Here is a 27,983-nt window from a genome sequence, read left to right as displayed (position 1 = left end):
GCCATGAAGAATTTATTATAAAATAAAATGTATTTTGTGTCAAATAACTGTCCTTTGTGTACAAGCTGTTTGAAAAACGAGACTTGTCGATTTATATGGTATCATATGTTTTAATTTTTTATTTTAATTCTGTACAAATACACTCACATATTCTATATACACAATATATGCTATACAACAAATGCTATACAGACAGAAAACAACACTGTTCAATAAGCCATTGCAACAATGATGAACCATAATGTAGCATAACACCTAGAATTCACATTATAAACGAACACACATTGATTTGGCTCATCTCAGCTCTCAGTTCTGCACTGTAAAAAAATTTGCTTCATATGGTAACAGCTAAATTAACCGGATTTATTCAATTCAAAAATGTTATTAAATCTGAATGAATTTACTTGATAAAGTAAGTTACACCAACGAAAGTCATTTTTATGGGTTACATCAAGACATTTATCCTTGAGGTCAGAATTGCAGGTTACCACTTTTTTCAGTTCATGTCTACACTTCAACTGTACTGGAACTGTGTTTGCAGTGGTATTTCAAATAACCAGCAGCAACAAATATGATACCGGACTCTAACTGTAGGGATAGAAATGAAGGATGTTGTCTTTCTGGTCAGGAAAAACACAGTGAGGAGTAGATGGTTGGCTGCAGCACTAGTTTCGGATGGACATTCTGCCGCCTCATATCGTTCAATGCAACTTCTGCATACACCAACTGCATAAAGACATGTAAAGAAATTGATCACATTCACAAATTAAACAAACCAGATACTTTAGAAACCACAGGATACTGAGTTACTTCCTTTTATGGTTTCAATCTAGCTGCAGCAGCAACAACAACAACAACAACAACAACAACAACGAGTCATTTTAAACACTATACACTAAATGATGAATTACAATATGTGTGCACAGCATAAGATTATATATTACATGATATACATTAGGCTATATTAGAGCATATGAATAATGATGAATTGGGGCTAGTAATGCACTAAGAACAGAATATACAGTGTTCTAAGAATGGCCAGAACTGGACCACAGATGGAAGCAATACATACTGTATAGAAACAACATAAGGGAAAATGTATAAAGTGTACATGGGTTATTTAAAAATAAGGTTGTCTGAGGTGATAAAAATTATAAATCTTTTTAAAATCATATTTTACACATTAAGTTTGTAGAAATGTTATCCTTGTGTCCATGTTGGTTATATAAATTTGAAGGGGAAAAAAGGAAACATTTATAGAATTTTCTACAAAAACAAATATTTTAATAATTACTTTAAAAATAAAAAAATAAAAATTTGTTTAAAATAAAGTAAAAAAATATTATACTACTATTATAATACTTTCCTTGAATACATGAGTGTTCACAATGTAGTTATTCATATAAAAAAATTAATATGAATTTTTGAGTCATGAATATCAAGAAGTTTTCTAAGAGTTACACCACATGAACAAAATGTGCCTTTACATAAAACATCATCCACAATTTTGGGGGTCTAAAGGGGTCCTCTCTGTTTTTATTTTATTTATTTTTTTTCTTTGTTTTTTGCAACCTACATGTTTGTTATACCACCTGACTTTGATTTAGCAGAGAAAACTTTTGTTAAATATAATTATTATTTTTTTTTTTTAAATCAAATTGTTTATCTGCTTGAAATTTTCCACGTCATTGACGCACACATAAAAATATTCGATCTTCCTTGTAAAGGCTTGAGACTTGAGAAACAAAGTAGCAGCTGATTTATAAGATATGTTCTAATAACTAATAGCATTCTAATATCTAAGACTGCTTAAGCTACCAGAATAATCATCCAGTTTTAGAACAGAGAGTTGACTCTTACAGGAAGTGCGGGGGTGAGGAGGGAGTGGGGGTGGTGATGGATGATCCTGTATGGGGTTATTTTTGTTTCATATTAACATACAAATGGAAAGAGATTTACAAATAGAAAGTTGGTTCACAAATAAATTGAATGAGATCCACAAATAAATGTAAGGAGTTTCACAAAAATGAAATTCATTCACAATTAAAAAGAATGAGATTTATAAATATATGTTAGAAGTTTCACAAAAATAAAGTGAATTCACAAATAAATAAAATGAGATTTGCAAATAAAAAATGTATTTACAAATATATTTTTTAACTCACAAACACAACTCTGTCCAGCATTCATTTGTGAATCGCGCGCATTTATTTGTGAATCGCTTCCTGTGCATTTGCAGATCACTACACGCATTTATCGATTTTGAAACAAATCTAGTGTCAAGATGTACACACAAATCTACAAATAGGTGGACTCCACCCATTGTCTACTCAAGCCAATCAGATAATGGCCACATTAATCGGACCAAACGTAGCATGTTCTATCTTCAACCAATCACGCTTCGTTTTAATATCAGGGCGGGACCGGAGTCACAGTACTCTCATGAGCATGGAATCAAGCACATACAGATAAACTCCAAAACTGCAAACTCTAAGAAACGGACACCATCAGAGGAATACTGTGACTTAAGGTTCGTATAATTTTCTCTCAGTTATAAATGTGTAGTGTCTTTTTAAATGTCGACAGCTGAAAATTGCCCATTTGTAGAGTGTCCTGATCATTAGCTTTATAGCTAACCTGGCTGACTGTATGAGTCTGATGTTTTAATTTTAACCAAGTTTCTTGACTGAAATGTGTCGTCAAAACCTTTACTCTTAATGTTACATGGCAGATCCAAACAGACACACTACCAGACACTACAAAAGATCAGTAGTACAGATAGTGTCTTTATAAAACATGAATCATATTAGATGATCCTAGGAGCACAAACCATAAATTAATACCCTATATTACACAGTGTACAAGATCTGCTTTGGCATTAGTTTGGTTTCACATTATGTTAATGTATTTAATAAAAGCAGTTGTAAGGTAATATTTATTAGAATTTTGCATTTTAGCACTTTTGAGTGAATGTTTTAGGAGGTACTATTACGGAGTCCCTTTCTAAAATATAGCATCATATTCTGACAGTGATAATTGACTCATTGGTTAATGCCATCTTTTTCAGATGTTTCCCCTGTGTACTGCCCATCAACTTTGAGCACTTGACTCACCTGCTCCAAAACTCAGTGGTTCCAGCTCCAATATAGGACACCTTTAAAATGTGTAATATGAGATTGTCATATGTCAGATTTTTTTTAAGTTACAATGTCAAGTGCAATACACAATTTAAATAAACCGTAACATTGTCTTTGGGTTGACTTACATAAAAATTAAAATTCTGTCATTTACTCACCCTCATGTTTTTTTTTGTTTTTTTTTGTTTTTTTTTTACCTGTACTATTTAGTTTCTTCTGTGGAATATGATAATACATTGTAAAATGTAGATGCTGCTAATGAGGCTGAAATGAAAGCGAAGCTGTCAGCCCCTATCATAATTCCTGACATCTTCTTTTGAGTTCCTCCCACAGAAGAAAGTCAGTCGTTTGTAATGGAACAACATGAATATGAGTACAAATGATATCTCATCTCATTTTACAAGATATTTTTTGTAATTTAGTTGACAAATCTTTTATTGAGTTCTATCAAGGCATTTTAAGGTAAATAGGTTTTAAAGAGTGCCTTTTTTTAACACTTTAAAGCAAGTCTGTTGGCTAAACGGTATGATTTTTTGCTTTCAAATTACAGTTTGTCATGCATGTAACTACAAAAGACAATAAATTTGAATACATGTACAGTACTGTGCAAAAGTCTTAGGCACATAAGATATTTCACAAAAACTTTTGTCTTTAAATGGTTATTTTTATCTTCTGCTTTAGTGTTTTAATAAAAAATATAGATTTTAGATTCCCAAACATTACTTTTGCAAATAGAATAGAACAGAAGACCAGGGAGCCCTTCAGCAGATGGCATGGGCCCCCACAGAGTCCCCCACTGAACATCGAGTCAGTCTGGGATTACATGAAGAGACAGAAGCAATTGAGACAGCCAAAATAGATAGAAGAACTGTGGCGAATTATCCAAGAATCTTGAAACATCCTATCTGACAGCAACCAAGAAAAACTGTGTCCAGGTGTACCTAGGAGAATTGGTGCTGTTTTGATCACAAGGGTGGTCACACAAAATATTAATTTAGCTTTTTTTTTTTTTTTTATGTTTACTGCACTTTGTACGACGTTAATTGAACAATCAAAACTATTTATGGCATTACTTTTGAAAATATTTTCACAATACAACATTTTTCACAAGTGCCTAAAACTTTTGCACAGTACTGTATTTACACACACAAACACTGGAATTGAACTACATCTGGAGTGCTGGAATTTTGCTCGAGTTTGTTGTACATGAACATCCTCATTGCCATGTCATGGTGTTATATCAGTTATCTGGGACAGATACTCCTAGTCAGGGTAAGAGCATTCTGCACAAATGATTGGAAAAATAACAGATAAAAAATAACACATTAAAATCAAGTCCATTACTGTATAGGAAAGAACATGTCACACAAACAAGATTGGGACATGGAGCTATGGGAAAATGAATATTTCAAACCAACAGCATGTTCAAATATGTTCAAAATATGTTACCTGCATTCAGATTAACAAATGTCACATGGCCACTGCTAGTGATATTTTGAGGCCAGGATCTCATGCACTTGTATGCTCCAGCATCTGATTTGTTCATGGTCTGAATGTGGACCAGCAAATGCATGCTATTGGCTGTCAAATTGTAATTGGACAGCCGAATGTGTAGACAGGGAGTGAGAAAAGTAAATTCTGTGCTCTGCATGTCCTGAAAAGCCCATCCTCCAGTCCAGCCAAGTACCCCACAGTGCTTCACCTAATAGCTCATTCGGAGACTGCCCCCTTCTGGCACAAACTTAGAACTACGACTCGCCCGAACAGATAAGCACCGTTCACATTCACAGACTGAAATATAATAATATAAGTACATAATAAGAGCATTTTTATTATTATTAACAATATTGTTTACTTTTCAGATCACTGTGTTCTTGTAGACTAGAAACAATATTAAAGTAATATTCCAGGCCAAATACAAGTTACGGTCAGTCAGCATTTGTGGCATTATGTTGATTACTAAAAAAAAAAAAAAAAAAACAAGCAAAATCGAGGTTACAGTAAGAGGCTTACAGTGGAAGTGAATGGGGCCCATTTTTAGAGGGCAGAAATATGAAGCTTAAATTTTATCTAAGCTCTTACATTAACTGTTCTTTTAAAACGTATGTATTATTTGAGCTGTAAAGTTGTTTAAATCATTGTTTTAAGATGGGGGGTTGGGTATTTTATCACAATTTTAAAATATTTTCAGTTTTTTCATGACTGTGGATACCCTGAATTAAGTTTATGATCCATCGAGTATTTGATATATCATTTTGAACATTTGTTTATAGGTAAAAAAAAAAAAAAAAAAAAAAAAAAAAACTTTCACACTGAACAGCAGTGACGTGTCTTAGTAAATGGCTGTAGGACACTAATGTAGGCTATATACTTAAGTGGAAAAACAGGCTATGGCAGTTGCGATGGCTGATTTTCAGTTCAGTTTTTTAAAGTAGTCTGTGCAGTATATCACGGTGCCAAATGTGTGTGTCTACCAGTGAACTGTTTAAGCAAACGTGTAAATCATGGTTGACTCAGTGTAGCCACATGGTGGTGCTCAAAGTAAAATTGTGTCAGTGCGTTGCCTGTGTAGTCGACTGGGAAATTTAAACTTGCGTACCATTCAGAAGTGATTATCCTTATGTCCTGTTCCCTTCGAAGACTCTACCCTCCACCATGAGAGAGCTTCAGTAGGCTGAAATGTGTGGGGCTGGGGTTAAAAAATAACCCGCTCGGAATTCTTACAGGAGATTCTGTTTGGAACGACCCAACAGATTATTCTTCTCACTTCGAAGGCATCATTTACACCGTTTGGTACGCAGACAGTCGAAACATAGAGGGCATGTGCGGGCAAATTACACAGCCGCTGGAGATAAAAGCCAAACTCCTAAAAAAAAAAAAAAAAAAAACCTGCTGCTGCTAAGCCTCAGTTGCTTTTAGATGACAAACTTTCACTTTTTATATATATATATATATATATATATATATATATATATATATATATATATATGCTTTAGATTAGCCTATCTAAGTTTGCATGAAGAAATATCCCTATATAAAAGTAAAATCAATTCAACAACAAACAATTAAAGTTAAAGGTTTTCAATTACTTTTTGAGTAGCAGCATTATTTATTTATTTATTTATTATTATTTTTTTTTTTAGTAGCTGCAATTAAGCCCTCATGGAAACCCCTGGAAATAAGTGACTGCCCTCATGGAACTTGTTCAGAGTAGCGCCATCTTTAATTTTTGCCGGGAATGTAAACGAGCTGTGAGGACTGTAAGTGAAAACTGAAAGGAATATTCTGGGTTCCATAAATTAAGCTCAGTGGACAGCATTTGTGGCAATAAATGTATTTTGACTCGTCCCTTCTTTTCTTTAAAAATAAAATAAAATACAAAATCGAGTTACAATGAGGCACTTACAATGTAAGTGAATGTAGCCAATTTTTGGAGGGTTTAAAAGCAGAAACATGAAGCTTATAATTTTATAGAAGCACTTACATTAATACTTCTGTTAAAACCCATGTATTATTTGTGCTGTAAAGTTGTTTAATTAGTCAGCTTTACAGTAATTTTAGGGTTTGTTAACATTACAATGTCATGGCAACAATGTTGTAAAAGTGGCTATAGCTTTACATAGAAAAGGTTAGTAAGTGATTTTATCACACTAAAATCATGTTTACATATATACTGTTTATGTCTTGTGGCAATACTTTTGAAAAGTGAGAATTTTAACATTCAAAAATGTGCCCCCATTCTCTTCCATTGTACGTGCCTCACTGTAGCCCAGATTTTTGATTTTTTGAAGAAGGGGCAAATCAAAATACATTTTTGTGATAATCAATGTTATGCTGTCGATTGAGCTTAACTCGTATTGACACCGGAACATTCCTTTAAGGGTGTGTTCACACTTGGCAGGAATGGTTCGATTAAAAACTCTGGTGCAATTGTTCTGTTAGTGCGGTTCATTTGAACAAGTGTGAACGCTGCCATCCGAACCTTGGTGCGCACCAAACAAGCGGACCGAGACCCCCTGAATAGTGGGTCTCGGTCCCCTTCCAAACAAACTCTGGTGCGGTTCGACTGATATATGAATGCAGCATGGACCAAAGATGTCTAAACAGACCAATAACAGGATGTAATGTCACAAGATGTGACTCTAAAAAATCACGTGATTTGATTACATAGAAAGAGCGGTATGAGTGGTGTACGCAAAACAAAATGAGCAGAGGGCAAACATGGATCAATGAGGAGGTAAATTTCCTTATTAATATTTGGTCCGATGAGCAAATTCCCAGTATACTGGAAAAAACGCACAAAAATGCTCAAGTGTTCAAAATGTTCAGTGATAGGTTAAGGGAAAGTGGGTTCAGCAGGAGTGTGGAACAGTGCACATAAAAGTGAAGAAGCCGCGTCAACAGTACATAAAAGTGCGTGATGCTCTGCATCGAAGTGTCAGCTCTGGTGAAGTTCCGTCGCAAAATATACATCATAAAAGCTGTCCAATCAGGTTGTGACCTTATCCTTATGTCTTTTGTTTTGTATCTTTAGGTTCGGTGTTACAAATGCCAGTGTGAACGCTAAGCGAACCAGGACTAAATGTATAATTTTCTTTTTTGGTCCAGACCAAGAGAACCGAACTACAAGTGTGAACTTACCTTAAGTTTTTCAGTTTTTTTCTTTTGTTTGTTTGTTTTTTTAAGGAATGAGGCCCAGCCAATATCTTGGCAAAAGGAGGGACACTCAGAATGTTTCTTTGAGCTGTGCGATTGTTTCCTGCAGAGAAAGTAACTTGAGTCAACAGACCTTAATAGCAAACAGATGTGTAGGACGTCAGTGTTGCTTCACAATCACAGGATATGTCTGTTTTCCTTGGAAAAGCCTGAGGTACTATGTCAGTCCAAAAAGTTACGCAACCACTAACAAAATCACTTAATCATTGAGTAACTGAGTCATATCAACATCAGCTTGGACACGTAAAGGAGGAACCTACAGTATAGTATAAATAAGTAATTAACAATGAAATCCCTCTGTAGAGGTCCGAAAGTGAACATAATCTCCAAACCAAAACAGGAAAAGTGACCATTGGCCAAAATGGGCAGTAACCAATTAAGCTTGTGCTGGCCAACCCAGAATGGCATAAAAAAAGCAGATAAAGTGAAATCTAACACTCATAGACCTGTGACCTGGTGCACACAATAACAGGCAATTATGTTTTGACAGAACCAGCAATAAAGCATATATTTAATATATATATATATATATAACGCTTTGCAGGATATAGAAGTGCCTCTTTGGACATAGGAATTTGCTAATGCTCCGTACCATGTATGAATCATTTTTGTTCACAAATAAAAATACGTTTAGTGTCATCTGAGTGGTACAGACCCAAGAAAGATTTAAATGTCTGCTTTGAAAAGCTCCTTGGCAGCACAGATTACTCAGTAGGCACATATTCAGCCTTTATTGAGCATACAGTACAAGGCTTTTTTCTAGCTTTGAGAACAGGGCCCTCTGACATTAAAGCTGGACTACGTAACTTTGTGCTCTCTAGCGACATCTGTGGTTGAAACTTAAAATTGCAAGCAATTTGTGGAAGAATACATTAAGTCAGTTGTGTTCTGGCACTGCTCTTCTGGCGGATGAATCTCCCAATTTGAGCTTAACCTGTGTGTGATCATGACTGGAGCCGTAGTCATAATGTGCTGTTCATGTTGATATTATGTTATATGATTAAACATTTGAAACAGAAATATTAATTGCTTTGATGAAGATGAACAACACTCTTATTTACATATTTGATTGAATTTTACACTTAAATCGCTTTTCTGACACTACACTCAAAGCTCTTTAAAAAGAGAACAGGGGATTCTCCTCTAATAATATGCTGAAATATGCAATCTGATAATTACAAGAAGTCATTTTCAGAAGTCTTACATATTAAAAATATCACAGTAGCTTCACCGGACAACGTAGATACATCGTGATCGGTTAACACAGGAGTAATGTTCGATTCACAAAAGCATGACAAGCAATATAAGCTAAAACAATCCTACCAGAAAACATATCCAAGCATTATAGCAGATAAACAACTTCACCAAATGGATAACAGATAAACATCCATCTAGACTGCCACAATGCTGTCCTGAACTGTGTGAGTGTTACTGAACTGAGTTGAACAGCGTAGTTAGTTTCTCCATCCGGAACATGAGACAGCCGGCACTTCTTTCCTGTGTGTTTGGATATGACGTAATAACGCAAGGATGAACGTCATAAACCAGCAATTTCCCGAACCTGACAGCTCAAAATACAAATAATTTTTATAGGCTTACAGTAGTAAATTGGGGTACAGTAAGGACATTGTTTTGAACACTGATTGTTGATGTACTCAATCAATAATGGCAATTTGTTCATTTTTAACCAAAAAATCTTACATAGTGCAGTTTTAAGCAAAAGTATGCAAGACATTACAAAGGCATGATGGTATTGCACTAATGGATTGCACGGAATGTGAACAGCTCTGTTTAGCTATACATCTGGTGACATTAAATGGCCTATTCTAGCACAAAGTGCTAACCCAGTTGGGCAAGACGTGCGCACAGAGCCTGATGTGTCTATTCTAGTGCACAATAAAGCTTTTCTCTTGCAAGCAGTGTCACTAGAGGCTAGAAATCCTCTATTGTACTGTGATACTTACGCTGTGTTTTCAACAAAAGGCAAATAGGGAACTTGGATGACTGTACTGTCTTATATTCAAGCAACAGCTTGAGCATGAGAGTTCGGTGCGGTGCAATACACTTTCGGGAACATTTAGAACAAAAAAACTAGGTAACCTCATTGGATCTGTTTAATCTGTTTTCAGGTTGTGCAATTCAGAGGAGGAGGTTATTTGCTTTTGACATAGAAACCAGCAATGCAGAAATAGAACGCTTTTGTTGATTTAAAGAAACAAAAATGTAGCATGTCCAAATGTTTTTAAGGCATGCCTGCATGCAAGATCGTTTTGAAACTGGAACTTTGAAACGGTCAAATCTAATTTAATAGAGTCATGCTTACTGAAACAACAAGAACTGGCATTGCAGTTTGTAAAAATGTTTTTTCCACTTAAAAACAATGCATGAGCCAAATGTGACCATGACCGCATTTTACAGGCTTCATTCTGTTTGTTGTTTGTGTTCTGAATCTGATTCCAGAACTATTTGCCCTTTTGAATCTGATTGAAATTATTTACTTATTTCATTATGATTGTCTTATACAGTTTGTGTCAGGTTTTTTGCAGTGAGTCTTGTTGTCTTGGCTTTAATATATGACTGCATCTTGAGTTTTTGGTTTAGTCTTGATCTAACTGGACATTGGGAATGTGGAGTCAAGTTTATTTTACAATTTCATCAGACCACAGAGGATTTTACACAGTTTACGCTGGCCAAAAACGTGTCACAGTGGTTGTGTACAAGGTTCTTTTTAAAATTCAACAGCTTGGATCAAAAGAGTATGACCTTATTTGTAATGGCCTTCTTACTATTAAAGAGAGTAAGAATAGACTTCTTGTGTAACTTTTACTGTGACATGCTAAACTGTGCAATGATATCTGTTGTACTCAAATGCCACTGAGTCCTATGGTCACATGAAATGTTTGGTGTTTACAAGCGGAGAATGGGCTAAGGCTTTTGACTTTAATATTGTTTTCTTAAAGGCTAGTAATAGATGTTAATTGCCATCAATAGCAACAAAATGCATCTTCTTTGCACTGAGTGAAAATAGTGTTAGATGTTATTTGCAGCCCATTGCAAATAGTGGCATATACTAATTGCACCCTTATTTCAATACTAACAAAAAGAATAGGGGCATCCCAGACAACCTAAACAGTATAGAGGAGTCACACATACAGTACACCCTACATAAACCTCTACCCCTAAACCTTACCCTAACCTTCCCTTACAAAAATTAACCATGGTTGTACTACAGTATCCATAGTATCAGCATGGTATTTTGTAGTAAAATCATAGTAACCACAAACCTAAACACAGTTATTATATTGACAACATATTGTATTAACACCATGGTTAACTGTGCATCAAATCAATTTTTTCCACAAAAAACAAAACAAAAAACAAACATTGTTGCATGGTTAATTTTCGTACAGGTTAGTCCCCTTAGCCTTTTGCAAAAGGAGCGATACAGTTGATGCTGAGCTGTGGGAGAAAGCCATAACTCTACTCACTCTGGACGAGGAAGAAAACGTGTGATCGACAGACCCTTCAAACCTCTTTGAATCTTACCCCAATCAAACCTTTCTCACAACTGCCCAACCTTCAATGTGATGAAATCACTGTGAGGAAATCAACCTTTATGTTCATTTTTAAGTTATTATTACAAGTAGTAGTAAAGGAAATATCAAGAGGGAACAAGAGGCACATTCGAACCCAGGTCAGATAAACACATTCATACTGCCTTCATACCCCACGCCACTGCAGCAAAACTCAAATTTCTGTGTCTCCACTATTTCAGTGCAAATAACCGCACTGTGTGGCGGGCGCTATTAACACCTAGTGCAAATAATCACTTCGTTTCTTTAAAGTACTGTGAATGATTACGTCATATCAAACGTTTCACCTATGATCCATTTTAGTCTTTCACAGTCTTTATCTTCCTTATCTGAAGTGAGAGAATAAGATTATATGAGACTCAAATAGATTTACAATGGGTTTATATGTCAGAGTTCAGACAAGTTCATTACCCAATGAACTGTGCCCTATTGTTCAGCTTATAATGCTTAAATAATATCTTGTATAGCCTCTCACACAGTAAGACAGCTTCAGGCTTATGCAAGATACTGTATGGAGGTGTTCAGGATAGGCAGTGTCTGTCCTAAATCAAATTCAGCCATTCATTGTCACCATTTACAGTGTTGTGTAACAGAATGGTAAAGTATAGTGTGGATTTGTTTGGACTTGTTAAGTATGTTGTCTAGTTGAGACAAGGAAAACCTATTGGGCTTACGAATGATCACAAAGGAGAAATACTTCTGATTGTGCTTGCACTATTATCAGTCCTCAAACATCCTTTTTTCTTATTCTCTGTCTCTTTGGTGTTTTTTGTTATATATAAACATAATTTCAAAAACATTTAAGAATGTAGTTTAAATTCTTCCACTGACTTATATTGCTAGAATGTTCACAATGAAGAATCTGAACTGTGACTGGTCTTCTTTCTTGCCTTTCTTTGCATACTGAATTGAACCGTGACTGATCTTTTAATTCACGCAGAAACATAGCCTTAAACAAAATCTAAAATATGTCAACACTATTCCTTACTGCCTTGCAAGCACTGGTATTTCCTTTTGGAAGTGCAAATCACATCATTTCAAGTCTCTTTTAATATCCTGATAGAAACAAAAAATATTATCTTCTTCAAAGAGAAATTACAGGGAGTGGAATGGGAATGGGGAGAATGCATGGGTGTCACGATAACATTCACAGACTGTTTGCTTTTGACTGTCGTTTCCTCATTGGTCCATGCTTATTTAGATAAAACAACTGTTTTGATTATCTTGCATGGCAGAAAGTGCAAAGTGATGGAGTGAAAGTTTAGCTGTTAAGTAAACCTTTTTTCAGAGCTTTTGTGTAGAAAAGAAGAGGGGGATGTGTCTTTGGCATTAGAGTCTCCTAGAATTTCAAGGAGCTGAATCTTGGCAATTATTCAGAGCAGCTAAGAGGACATTTGAATACTCTGCCTGAGAAATGGTAAAAAGCTAAGAGGACTTTTGAATACCCTGCCTGTGAAACAGTAAAACTTTTGTGTAAAGAGCCTGCCTAAAACATGGCAGTGTATTTGTTCCTTATTGTGGCCACCAATTCAGCCATTTGGTCTTCTCTTCATTTTTGTGTGAACTATCCCTTTAGGATTCTGCAGGCCATCTGGGGACAACCACAAATTGTGGTTGTGTATGTTTGACTGAGCTGAACCACATTAGTTGGTCCACTGTTACGACTGCACTGCATGACTCAGCAAGACATCAGAAAAAGCACGTCAGCAGTGGCTAATATTATTCTGGGGAAGTGACTCTCAAAGACTGATCCTTCACTGGCAGGGATCGCCAGCGATCTTAGGATTGGTATTGTTTGCATTAGCTAAATGTTATTAACATTCAATTCTTATTTAATCATGACAAACTATACATCATAAGAAAGGTCTAATACTTCAGCTTTGATATTTAGCAAATGTTTCGCAATAGAAATTTTACTGCCTGAGTAATTTCTTAATTTATGTCAACAAAATATCAAAGGGAGAGTTTGAAATTGTTATGAAGACGCAAGCACCTATTCAGTTGTGTAATCTCCATACCAGTTGTCAATAGCAGGCTTCAGAAAACAACATTCAATTGAAAATTTAGTCCAATAGTGTGCACGTTTACAGAAATTTCAATATATTCTCATATTTACTTCATAATTAATTATTATTTATGTCAATTTTCCACTAAATTATGCGATATGATCCACTGACATGCTGTAATTCTTTCATATGTTGATTTCCACATCTCCATGAAGCCAGAAGCCACTCAAGTTCATTTTTCATTCCAAATATGGTCAAGAAAAAGAGGAAGTTGACATCATGCATACCTCACTGTCCACAGGACAGGGACTTCCACATCCAATACCATATTATGATAAATTATGTATCAAGCATAAAACAAATCAGTTGACTACTGAGACTTATTGTAAATAAATAGACGATTACAAAAATATATGATTTGTCTATTATTTCCATGCAGTCTCTGGTATTTGTATATGATTATTAACAGTTCTGTAGCTGTAATTGCAGAAGAGCTGTTCACCTGCTTTCATCTTCACCTGCCAATAATATGCTTTCTGCCTCATTATATGACTGGAATCCACATGACATTATTAAAACACACTGCTATAACAATTGGATTATGATTGGAAGTAAAAATATATGCACAAGTAATGTTTATTTTATAATGTTCACTATTCTGTATTTAGGCACTAATGCTTATGGCTAATGCTATTTGCAGCCAGAATCACAAGACATGGTCTTGGAAAATGATTCATATATAACTAAGATTTTTAAAGTTATCGTCCTCAAATTTGAAATAGAACATTATCAGACTTGTGGCTTCACTCCATTATGTTTCTATGCATCAACAAAGTCAGTGTCATATATTATTTCATATAAATATTTTTATTATTATTATTTGTTTAAAAAATAGCTAATCACTTTACAACAAATGTGAGCTTTTCTAACAAATTGTTTTCATTACTTTTATTGATTTTTACTTTTTAATAACAACCTTCCAAGCGTCTCCTTTCAAAAGAGACCAAATTTATGCCTGTAATACAATTTGGGAATGAACTACAGCATTGTATTTTGAGTTTGTCCTTTTAGGCTTGTGCTCAAAATGGGCACATGTTAACAGGTTTGCACAGGCTTTAAGGGATGGTTCACAAAAATAAAACTTCTGTCATTTGCTCACTCGCATGGTGTTCAAAACACATATGACTTTTTTTCTGTGGAACACAAAAGGATCAATTTTAAAGGTACTGGCCACTCCTTTCCATGTACTGAAAGTACATGGAAATGCAGACGGTTGAGTTCCAAAAATGACAAAAAGCACCATAGAGGTTTCATAAATGTAGTCAAAACTACTTGTGTGCTATATCACAAGTATACTAAAGCCATACAGTATGTGTGATGAACATGAAAGAATAACAATTCACGTGGGTTTTTAATGACAAGAGGGTAAGTAAATGGTGACAGAATTTTAGTTTTGGGGTCAACTATTCATTAAAGAACTTGTAGAGCTTTGGAAGTACAATACTGATATAAGTCGATTATCATTTATTAACAGAGTATACAAATATAAAACATTCCTAACATGATGGACAGCTATCATGCTATCAATCCATTCAAATCTCAATTAACCTCATGAGAAAATTAAAAGTGCAAAATTTCAGAGCAATGTCATGTTAACATCAGTGACAGACATGCCTCCAAATTACAGATGTATAAAATTATTAGTGATGTGCATTTTGTAAATTATGTTTTAAGGTTTAATAGAAAAAGGCTTCACTTCTGATCTAACAAATTTAATTACTGTGCAAAATCAATTTTTAAATTCCAAAATGTCACATATTGTAATTCATTCAAAGGGCTTCTATGAAAAAGTAAATGTCCATGTTAACAAATTACACAAATTACACAAATAACAAAACACTCTAGACTGTATTGCCATCAGTAATGAAGGCCCATTGTAAATTATTCTGTAATCAAGTTTCTGAAAATGTGATCAAACATAATGTAACTGTAACCTAAAAAGCTTTAAGTTAATGAGGGGCCTCAAAACTTAAGTCTCATTAGAAGTGTACTGTTCCAGAGCGGTTAACTCAGTTACATCAGCTGTGCTCTAAATAGTTAATGAACACATTGTAAGGCACAGACTTTACCTGCTACTTTGGTTTTTACAAAATGTCTTAAAGAATTAATATAGTCAACTTGATCCAGTCTGACAACACATCACATCTGACCTGACATCACACAAAAAAATAAGAGTAACATATTAAATACGAGAAGAACAGAACTGTGTGAACTAAAGTGCATGGGTCCACACAATGTACTTTGCGTGTGGGAATGCAATGAACACATGTAAAGTAAAGGACCTTAGGTATAGGCATAGTATGTGCAAATAAAATGCAACTTGGAATTAAAAAAAAAAAATATTTTGTGGAATAAGGCACAGAGATGGACAAATGCTCATATATCATATCTTTCTTGGCATTTCAGGCTTATAAGATCATACCTGCAACATCACAGGTAAGTATATCATTGGGTTTGGCCTGTCCTATCTGTCTATGAAATTGTCCTTGCTTGTGCGTCTTCCAGCAATGTACATTTGGCCCCAGAATTATACTTTTTATACTCGGCATTAGGGTAAAGACAGTCCGCGACAATGGTGTGACGGTAGTATTGGACAAATTAAGCTCTTGTAAAGAGACGAGTCCACCAAATACATCTGGATTCAAAGTCTTGAGTTGGCTGTTGTTTGATAGGTCTAAGACTTGAAGATTCCTCAGGCCCCTGAAGCCACCAGATTGTATCATTGTCAGCTCAGGTAGGCCGCTGAGAGACAGGTAAATAAGTTCCGTCATTGAATCAAAGGCCCCTGTGTCAATGTTGGAGATGAGATTTCCATCCAGGTTGAGATACTGAAGAGGAATTCCAGTAAGCATTGGCACCGTCTTCAATCTATTCCCTGCAAGCATAAGACTCTTTATGTACAGAGGATGGCCAAGTGTTCTCCTGGAAATAGAGGCAAGAAGGTTTTTGGACAGGTCCACCATGATTGGTATATCCTGTACCCTGGTAGTAAAGAGATCCAGACTGAACTCTTTGAATCGGTTTTCACTAAGGTCCACCTCAACCAGAGGGAGACCGGTAAAGCAGCCATCGGTGAGACTCTCAAGAGCATTGTTGCTCAAGTCCAACGTCTCAAGGTAGCGAAGCTTGGAGAATGCTTTGGGACTTACTTGAGATATGAGATTGTTGCTTAAGTCCAGACTGACCAAGGTGGTGTAACCCGGGCCAGAGAGCATTGAGTCAGTGATGGAGGCAAAAGAATTCAAGGAGAGGTCGAGATGGGAAGTGTCCAGAGGGATGGGGACTGGAGCAGTCCCAGGGCCAATCCCACTACAGTCCACCTTGGTGAGGCTGAAACTGTCAAAAAGACCAAAGCTCTCCACCTCACATCGACATCGTGGATGGCAGTTCTTCACCCCTCCCACCATGGCCAGGCCAAGCAAAGAAAAGATGAGACATAGTGAAGTAGCCATGGTGGACTAGAAATAAAAACAGAGACAGAAATGCTTCATTTCACAGTCAAGAGCTTACCTAAACATAAAAAAGCATGTTGTTTCATGCAATAAAACATTCAAAACCAAGGGAACTTAAAGCATGTTAATATAGCAGCAAAATACAAGGCATTGACATAATTGCGTAAACACTGTCCTATGAATAAAACATTAAAGGCGAATTGAACAAGTTCTGCGTCAAACAGAACTGCAAAAATAATTATCACTTCTGCTGTCTTACATTGGTCACACAAACAGGTAGTCCCACCCTAAACTCATGCCATTTGATGAGCCAATGATGCCATGTCGGGCTGGTGGGGATGCTCAAACAAAAATCAAAGTTTTGATAGAACCACAGACCAACTGTGTTACACCTTTGGGTAAAATTGATCCACAAATGGCTTTCTTAGTTTTCTGTGCATTTTAAGCTGGAATAGGAGAAAGTATTTTAACAACGAAAAATTGGAAAATGGAAATGATCAAATGTGAAAATATAAAGTATGGGTCTTGTATAGCATGTTATCGTCATACGCTGAACCATGACATACTTCAGAGGCCTTTGAGAGGTTGTTTGAAGAGATTAGTAGTCACTCATTACATATGTTAATGCTGTAAACATACATGGCCAATCATTTACTGCTGCACATACATACTTATCTAAGAGGGTCTGTGTTTATTCATCCGTAACAGTAATTTTCTTGGAATCACAAGATGTTTTCAGAGAAGCTTGGTTATGTTGCTAAGAACCAAAAGGCATATTTGACCTCACTATGCTTACTTGGACTGTACCACCAAATAAATATACAACTGGCAATATTTTCTGGCCAAAATTATTAAAATTGCAGACAGTATAAATATTAATTTATTGTGCTTCTTGTCTGGTGAACCAGCTTTCTCTAGAAGTTCCTAGAGCAAGTGCAACTAGAAAAAAACCCTTTTTTATTAACAACTCAAAGGATTTGACCTAATTCTTATGATCAAAGACCTTATGCTATTTTCACAATTACAGCAACATTTTGTCATGGTTACAAGTATACAAGGCTTTTCTCATGGAAAATGTTTAATACAATAAGAATATTTTTAGCACATAATCCCTTCATTTAACATGCAAGAGTATAATTAATGAATCTGATGAAAGAAGAGAGGGATTGCTTTGATGCAAAAAAAAAAAAAAACATAAGCAATGATTCGGTCCACTGAATAATTAATACTAATACATAATGCTGCAACTAACCACTATTTTGATAATTGATTAGTTGATTATTTTTAGATTAATTAGATTAAAAAAAAAACATTTAATTTTCAGCATTTTATTTAAAAAAGCATGTTATTACACTCAAAAAATTTCTAAAAAATAAATGGTTTAAATTAGTTTTATTTAAATATGCTCAACTTTACCAATTATAAAATGTGTTCTATTAGTGCCTAACTAAATGCCATTTACCAAATTGTACTGTTTAAAACAACACATTTTGTTTACTGTATTTTTAAAGCCCATTTCTACTGAATTCAAAATACACACACCATTTTTTAAAAGATTACTCAGTTCAGTTTTATGGTCAATTTAACATGTAATCTAAATGTGTAAATCTTAAAAGCAGACTGAAATTTTTTTTTTTTTTTCAGACATAAAGAGATCAAAACTACTCATGTTTTGGACAACTTGCATAGTACACTTTTTCCATTTTTTCACCATGTTTGAAAGGTATTTTTTTCATAGTAACAGGTTTTTGCAAAGACTCAAATATTCATTAATAAAAACAGTTTGTGAATTTTCATTTCATTATCAATTTCACTGCTTAGTTGCTTTAGCCATAATATTAATACACCTAAAATGCAAATATGTGAACTTAAGGTCAATGCATATTTGAATTCCTTTCATTTTTAATTGCTGGAATTTTACATGTGAATATCATAAGATTTATTACATTCCTTAGATTAATTTAACATTCATTTTTAAATAAATTACAATTGAAAATAAAATAAAAACTTTTGCACTTACAACATCATTACACACATTAATGAATCTTAAATAACACTTACTTGTTCTCATAAAGTACAATGAAGATCTATCAGGTCACGCAGGTGGAATTGTTCTCTCTGACTGTAGCTGAAATCTATAAAAATTCTGTTCGCCCATACTGATGATTTTTGTTACTGAAGTGCCTACCCATGTGCTCTCTCATGTTGAAGAAACGAAATGGCCTGAACTTAAACCTCTTTTAACACTTGGCTCCCGATCCGTTTCATAGTACGGTCAATGCCACTTAATGTGGTCATGGGTTAACCTGATAGCTAACTGATAGCGAAAGAGACTGGCATGTTCACAGCAATCATCACCATGAGGTAGAAAAAAACACAGAACATTAATTGGTTTAAAAGGCTACCACTGTTGTGTGTTGGCTTGTGGGTACTGTTTAACATAGACTGCAGGCTAATTCACAGTGGCCTTTGCTTAATGATTTCCTCTTATGTAATTAAAATGCTTGCATAATAAGGCAGGTACAATCAAAACACTTCAGTTGCAGTGTGCAGACTGCTTGTGTTTCAACATGTCTTGCAAATCATTTTTAAACAAACAGCCACAGATTACTCATATACACTAATTTTAGATTTTTTTTCATTCAGATCTTTATTTAGTGCTAAGTTTACAGATGTTAGCTTTATGCAACTAAACGTTTTCGAATCAAAATGGAATTGTGAAGGTGTAAATAAAATGAGTTCCATTCATTTATTTATACTTGTGGTTGCATTTTTCTAGGTAACTGTATGTATACATCTGCCTGTGCGACAGGGGTTATGAACTCTCCAGGTGTTGTACAACTCCCACAGTAAAATTCTCTACTTAAAATGCCTGAAGTGGAATGTATTTTAAGAGCAATAACTGTTATTGGTTAACAGCCTCATATTTACACCATTTTTACCTCTCAAATGTGGGAAATTACCCACTTTCCCTTTTAAATCAAAGGTGTTACTCACCCATTAAGTCTCAACTGAGTGAGAACAGTCAAGTTGCTTGGCCCAGATATTTAACTTCAAAGTCTGGGTGAATGGAAATGGTCCGGAATCAGAATGTAGAAACTTACTGATCTTTCCTAGAGCACAGCTACAACAACAAGCCAAAACAGCTCACCACATGGCTTCAAGAGACCTAAAGTCTTAACCAATTTAATTAGCAGACAGCAGACATCCTAATCCAATAAAGCTGAAAGAATGCTGTACTTTAAGGCGGGGGTCAGACTTACTGGGGGTTTAAAGTGGTCTCAAACAGCTCAGTAATACAACTTTTAAAATATTTTGTGGAAAATTGATGCAGTGTACTTTTTTGTGATGTCAACATCAGAACTACACCATTTCTGAGCTACATGTGACACTCAAAGCATTTAATAGAGGACAAAACATAGGTATGTAGAATTACAGCGGACTAAATGCAGATTGCCACAGCAAAATCTCCTGTTCATGCACAATGCAATTAACATCTCTCATTCTTATGCAATCAAATCACTCATAGTTGTCAGAAAAGGGCAAATGAATTGTTGATCCCCATTTCCTCTACAAAAGAGCTCTAGGAAGAGACAGTTCTTGAAGTTGTGAAACTTCTTGTACTATTGAGCACCCAATGAACAGGTAAAGAGATATGAGAAAGTTGACTGTAGTTTTTAACATAAATAAAAATAAAAAATAAAAAACAATAATAATAAATATTGGTGTAGGTATACAAACTCTCACAGACTGTGCCACAACCTACGGGAATCAAATACATATTCGAAGAAAAATAATATACTTTTTCTATTGTAATTGTGTGTTCCCTGCAGTATGCAAAATATTAGCGCATCATCACAATACATTAAATAAATAAACAATATAGCCTAAACAAACATCAAAAGTGAAACACTTTTCTGCCTTAAACTTACGTTAAACTTACCATGTGCAAGCGACTCCTCAGGGGCTGACTGTTGGAGAGCTTTTACTTTTCAAGCCCAGCATCGGAAAAATGTCGGGTTTTAGTGCTTGGCATATCCAAAGCTTTCTGTAGTAGGGCTTATGAGCACGTCTGTGAAGTTGTTTGGGTTGCGACTTTGTATCTGGTTGATTTATGGGCGACGAACTCCCGCAGCATGAAGTACTAAAACAACACTGCACGCAGTCTTGTCTAGAGTTTCACTGATAATCCGCGCCCACAAATGTCTAGAGTTCTCACTGAGCGCCTTCTAGTGGCCAATAAAAACTTCAAGAGGATTTACAAACGCACAGCCTACCATTGATTTATTAACTGTATAGCATAACATTTGAACTTGTGTCAAAATGTGGGGAGCAAGTCAATAACAAAATCAGTATAATTAATTACAGATTTTTTCATTAAAAAATTACAGTTTGCTCAGTCGCTTTGGCTCAATTCTTGAATGAGAATTTTATATTTATTTTTTCAAAACAATAAGTTCAATTATCTGAACAGTTAGTTTCTTGTTCACACCAGATTTGAATTTCTTATTCATTTAAGCAAATTGCACGTGTTTTGGCACATGTGTGCAAAAGAGTAAGTACAATTGTCTACAATTTGGACAATAACTAAATGCACATGGCATGCTGATCAAAACTGACAAGTTGATTCTCAGTGAAACTGTCATACTCTTCACAACTTCTAAACATTCTCTCATTATACCTCGGTCACTGATATTAATAATGCTTTTAAAGAATTCTATCTTGATCTTTATAGTTCCATATCTTTGTCTACTGATGAAGATATTAGAAACTTTATGGAACCATTAGAACTTCCTAAACTGATGACTGAGCAAAAAAATAAAATAAATAAATCTCTTGATTCTGAGATAACCTTGGAGGAACATGGTGAGGTAATTAAGGCCTTTCCTACAGGCAAGTCTCTGGGGCCAGACGGCTTTGCCGCTGATTTTTTTAGATCTTATGCTACAGAACTGGCTCCACCTTTGTTAGAAGTTATACAGAATCATTAGAAAATGGAAAGCTCACGCCAACCATGACACAGTCTGATTCTTAAAAAGGACAAAGATCCAAGCAAATGTTAGAGTTACCATCCAATTTCCCTGATCCAGCTAGACGTTAAAATATTCTCAAACATTTTGGCTGACCGATTAAGTTTCATTCGGGGCCGCAGCTTTTCTGATAACATTAGGCGTTTCATCAATATCATGTGGTCAGTGGTAAATGATCAGACTCCGGTCACTGCCATCTCACTTGACGCTGAAAAGGCGTTTGATATGGTAGAATGGGATTATCTTTTTAAGATTTTGGAAATGTACAGGTTCGGGAATACTTTTATTGGATGGATTAAGTTACTTTATAAACACCCAGTAGCGGCGGTACAAACAAATGAATTAATTTCAGATTATTTTTCTCTGGTTAGGGGCACTCTGCAAGGTTGCCCTCTTTCACCGTTATTGTTCTGTCTTGCCCTGGAACCATTAGCAGCCGCGATAAGAAGGGAAGATGATTTTCCAGGGGTGGTGGCAGGTTGTGTGGCGCATAAGTTTTTGCTTTACGCAGATTATATTTTATTATTCTTCTCCGACCCCACTAGATCTATGCCTTGCCTCCACAGAATTATTAATTCCTTTTCTAAGTTCTCAGGATACAGAGTTAACTGGTCTAAATCCGAAGCTTTGGCTCTGACAGCATACTGCCCGGTTACGGCTTTTCAGCCGGTCGCCTTCCAGTGGCCCAAACAGGGCATTAAGTATTTGGGTAATTTATTCCCAACAAATTTGTGTGATTTAGTTGGAGTTAATTTTGACCCTTTAATAAAAAAGGTTTTGGCAATGTGGGCAGGCGGGCTTCATCCTATTTTTCTATGATTGGGAAGGTTTATGTTATTCAAATGAATTGTATTCCAAAATTCAACTACCTGCTACAATCTCTCCCTGTAGATTTCCCCCTCTCTTATTTCAAGCAATTTGATAGCATAACGAAGTCCTTCATTTGGAATGATAAATGTCCCAGATTACATTTCAAATTGCATAGGCTGACTGACAAAAGTGGGCTAGGACTACCCAAGATTTTGTTTTATTATTATACATTCGGTCTCAGGCATTTGGCTCATTGGTCACTTCCACCTGAGAGAGCCCCTCCTTGGTTTTGTATTGAACAGGAAGTTCTTGAACCCTATTTCGCCATTGCAAAGTCTCTCTATCAAACTAACCGGAGAAGTTAAGTTACACCCTGTTATCTCGCATTTGCACTCGGTATGTACAAAAGTGTCCAGAGTGTTTAATTCAGACATTTATTTAAATGTAGCCTTGACAATATGGCTGAAACCAAAATGATGTATTAATAAGTCCCTTTCTGCTGTACAGAATGGATTGAGAGGGAGGTTAATACGCTCGGTGACCTAGATGAGAGTGGAGTGTTCAGATCCTTTGAGAATATGGTTCAACATTTTGGGATTCCCAGATCTCAGTTCTTAAGGTATTTACAGCTGCAAAAACCTGCTCTGTACTATTTGTGGGAGTAGCATACACCCCCCTAAAGCAGCAGATACTCTGGGAGTGGTGATTACTGCTTTTGGAAAAGGTCATGAGACATCAGTGTATTACTTCCTGCTAATTCAGAGACTGGGGGACGGAGCTTCGGATTCTCTCAAGAGATTATGGGAGAAAGATCTAAACTTGGTATTGGAGGAGGGAGTGTGGGCTAGTATTCTAAAAAACGTCAAGTCTACATCTAGAGGTGCAAGGTTGCGACTTATGCAATTTAAGATTTTACATCGATACTATTGGACCCCCTCTAGATTGTATAGGCTTGGTCTGAAAGACACACCCACCTGCTGGCGATGCCAATCAGAAGATGGGTGGACAACCTATGTTTTTTGGTGGTGTGTTAAGATCCAAGAATTTTGGTCGAGAGTTCAGAGTTTTATGTGTGACGTACTGGGCACTCAAATTTCATTTTGCCCCAGACTCTGTATTTCAGGTGATGATGCGGTCATTATTATAGGGGACAGATATTGGGTCCTAGCTAGTGTTATGATCAGCAGACAGATTGTACTTAGGGGATGGAAGTTGGCTGGAGTGCCCTCATTTCAAGAGTGGTGCACAGAGATAGGGAGGTTGGCAGCATTCGAGGAAATTTCAGGTAGAAGGCAAGGCAATTTAGATTCATTTAATAAAAAATGGGGCCTTCTTGGAGGGCTCTCGGGGAGGGGCAGTGGAGAGAGATGTGTAGTTTTAAATGTGTGTGATTATTATTATTTTTATTTATACAGTATATATATATATATATATATATATATATATATATATATATATATATATATATATATATATATATTTTTTATTTTTATTTATTTTTTTTTATATTCAAGTGTGACCACAGGGTCAGGGTGAGGTTGGGGATTGGGAGGGGGAAAGGGAATAATGGGGGTTAAATTTTGATTCTGTGAATGTATGTTTTGCTTTTCTTTGTCAATTGTGTGAATCAATAAAAACTGTTATAGTAATCAGAAAAAAAAAAAAAAAAACATACTTTCATCGTGTGAGCCATCACATGCAAAATGATCCATTCAATTATCAAAATCTGTCAGACATACATGTATATTCCAAAAATATCTATGACATGGAATGTTTGTGATGTCTGCTAAATCTCTGGCCAGACCAACAAGAGCAACAGGATGTCCACCAAGAAGATGGGAACTTGTTGTGTTACGTGCTGTGATGAGGTACAATTTATTGTTTTTTACAGAGCTACCACAGGTTGTTACATTGTTGCATTTATTTGGATGGATGTCATTTTGTGCCAATTTTCTGTTCACTGTACTTTGCATGTAAGAAATGTGTAAAAATGGATGTGCAAATGTGAATTTTCTGTTTACATGTAACACATTGCTACAAAAATAAATATACTGTATACATACAAATGTGCATATACAAGTGTACTACAGTATTGGGCAGTACTGACTTTTCCCAGTAAACTTTTACCTACTGTTGAAATCGGAATCTAAAAAGCTCAGTGTGATCCACAATAGCATTCAGCTAGACAAAACTGACATTCTTGTATAGTACAGTAAGCAGTCAGTGTTAACAAAAAAGTAGAACAAAATATAACAAATATTTCCAGGGTTGACTGCCATGGTGAAAATTCATATAAACATTTTGACCAGTACGGCTCACACGATGACAAAAAAACTTTTATTTTGGTGGCATTGGCCAATTTACTGACACAATAACTAGGTTTTGAAGCATGAATTAAATGTTTTGGGTGAGTTACTACATTTTGCAGACATGCAATAGAGCCCATAAAACAGTTGTGACAATTGCACTTACAGTTTAGAGAATGTTAAGACTGTTTAAAAAAATTAGCCAAAGTGATTGAGAAAAACTGTAATTTACCTGATTATATCTATTTAATTGTCATAATGTAGGTTACAGTCAGACAACTTGGGATAACATCTGTAATATCTATTCTGTAAAGGGATATTCAAAGATTTCCAAAAATGTACCTGGATTTAAAAAAGTTTGGTGACGAAGTAAAACATTTGCTTGTGGAATCACATTTTACTGAGTTTATTGTATGCTCACCCCATTACAGTAAATATAAATGAACAGTAAATGTAAATTAACTCAAAAGGAGATGTTAGTCAGAATGTTCAGTCTCAGTCGCCATTCACTTTCATTGCATGTTTTTTTCTCCATACAATGAAAGTGAAACTGAAGCCTTCATTCTGTCCAATATCTCTTTTTGAGTAAATTATGACAGATCTTTCATTTCACAATGCTAAACATCCCATTATGCAAGTGAAAGAAGAATGAACAGTTATCTCATGTTGATTTCAAATGTACAGCTCCTATATAAACTAGAAAAATAAAGTTAGTCAAGACAAACTTTGATCCTGGCTTGACAAAACGTTGCCTGAAATTTGAAAATCATTTTAAAAGCTTGAATTTTGAAGGTTTTGCAGGTCCAATAGAAAAGGATAGACAGACAGACAGACGGACGGACAGACAGACAGACAGATAGATATTGTTTCATTCTGAGACACAAAACACAGAGCTTACAAGCTGTAATTCAGCAAGCACCACATACCAATGCAATAAATTAAGCAATTTACAAATGAACAGTTTTTTATTGCTATGCTTTTTTGTCATGTATCTGCTAAATCACACTGACCTTTAAGAGTCAATCTCGTATAACACCCAAATTCAGCCTCTGCTTAAAAATGGCACTTTACAAAAATACTGTACAGGTACGTTTCGTGCTTAAGTTTTTCATCCACTAGATGGTAGTAAAATTAAACAAAAACGATTGTCTTGTCCTTGAGAGCACCAGTTGGAATTTGGAATAAACAGTTCTAGCACAAATATTATAACGTATAATCTGAAATAGGCCTACATTTTTCACAGAGTTCAAATATAGTAAATTAGTCCAAATAAAATCATATATATATATATATATATATATATATATATATATATATATATATATATATATATAAAACAGACCAAGCCCTTTTGGGTTGTAACTTGTTTCCCATAACAGAAACTGTTATTGAGTTCTGCAGATAGCTGTCATCTTGTGCACTGGGTCATGGTTGCTGAGTTTGCATCCTCTCTTTCCAGTTGTAGGACAGAGGGTGTCAAGGTGTAACATTTAAGAAGCTCAGAGGCTTATTGGATATGGGTCAGCACAACGGAAGAATTGCTTTCTCCCTCTCTCCCCATCTCTCTCCCCCCTCCCTCTCTCCCTCTATCTCTCATTGCACAAATCACAAGAAAACCTCTGTGGCAACCTGAGGGCAAAAGTGCACAGGCCTACACAGATTGCCCAGGTGCATTAAGCCTCTCAAGCAAATCAGAAGTCCATAAAGTTACAGTCAGAAAGTCAAGTCTCGTCTTTTGTTCAACAGAACGTTTTAATGTTTCTCATATTATTCATGTGACGGAAAACACTTTATTAAACCATGATACAATGACATAATGCTGCTTATATCATTTTAACAGCATGCACAATTTTTTTAGAATCATTTATTTGTACCATTGGCTTTTTATTTCTCTGTAAACCAAACATATTTTTCTAATAGTCTAAATGAGACCAGAGAGCTCCTCAGACTTGTCACAAAACTGACGCACGCAAAAATGTGAGAGAACTCTAGGGATCGTCCAAGGGAGCTCCCTTCGTTAACTTTAATTATACCCAATGCACCTCGCGCATATTCAATTGAAGTGGGCCTATCACAAATGCACCAAACAGAAGCCTAATTACATCGCCTAAGCTCTCATGCACCGAGGGGTCTCCATGACGAGGAGAAATAGGCTACTCAGACCTTGTACGACCCAGCTAAAACATCTTTTATTATTATTATTATTATTATTATTATTATTATTATTATTATTATTATTTTATCTTTTACCTAAGGCAAACCATATCTGAAAAACTAACTAAACAAGAAATAAAATAAGAATTAAATAAAATACAAATTTAGATAAAACATTTTTTAAGAATATTGATTCAGCTGTTTTTCGTATCTATTTTATTAGATGAAGCCATGTGACTCACCTAATTAATAAGTGTGTCTTGGGGGGGGGGGGGGGGGGGGCTGTACAATGTGTTTTGTACTGATTGCTGGAAATGAAAAAAAATTAATAAATAATTATGATTCATAAAAAACATTATCATTGGATATTGGTGAAAATCAATGAGTACAAATAGCAAAATGAAGTTATATGTTTGGGTCATATTGGCTGCTACATTTAATTTATTCTTGACGCATAAAATGCCTTCATCTTAATGTGTATTTAATGCATCACTTGTGATAATTATACGAATGCTGTACAACAAAATACTCATTAACAATATTTTATGCTTCTTCAATTAAATGCATTCTTGACTACCTCAGTCTAAAGGTGGGTCTGAAGAGTTAACGTGTGTATGCAATCCTCTTATTTTGTCCATGAGCAAGTATGGATTAGATTCATCCGCGGGTCACTTTCAAAGGACTTTGATTGAATACAGAAAGATCTAGGCTTGTTGATA

General features: G+C 35.4%; 1 protein-coding gene across 3 annotated transcripts; it reads right to left on the bottom strand.

The window, feature by feature from the left end:
- Positions 1–14,300: 14,300 nt before the first annotated feature.
- Positions 14,301–21,129, bottom strand: LOC127430147 (tsukushi). 3 transcript variants are annotated; one of them, XM_051679672.1, is made up of 2 exons: positions 20,897–21,129; positions 14,301–16,970 (listed from the first exon to the last, which is right to left on the bottom strand). In XM_051679672.1, exon 2 carries the CDS (start codon positions 16,962–16,964, stop codon positions 15,921–15,923), a length of 1,044 nt encoding a protein of 347 aa, XP_051535632.1. In that variant the 5' UTR covers positions 16,965–16,970; positions 20,897–21,129; the 3' UTR covers positions 14,301–15,920. The 3 variants fall into 3 exon arrangements, with proteins under 3 accessions (XP_051535632.1, XP_051535631.1, XP_051535633.1); XM_051679671.1 differs by having other exon boundaries at positions 20,908–21,129; XM_051679673.1 differs by lacking the exon at positions 20,897–21,129 and adding an exon at positions 19,026–20,859.
- Between the last annotated feature and the right edge of the window lie 6,854 nt (positions 21,130–27,983).

The sequence above is a fragment of the Myxocyprinus asiaticus genome, chromosome 39, assembly GCF_019703515.2.
Source record: "Myxocyprinus asiaticus isolate MX2 ecotype Aquarium Trade chromosome 39, UBuf_Myxa_2, whole genome shotgun sequence".
Classification (NCBI taxonomy): Eukaryota; Metazoa; Chordata; class Actinopteri; order Cypriniformes; family Catostomidae; genus Myxocyprinus; species Myxocyprinus asiaticus.
The sequence above is the reverse complement of the archived record's forward strand: the minus strand, read 5'-3'. Positions and strand labels throughout refer to the sequence as shown.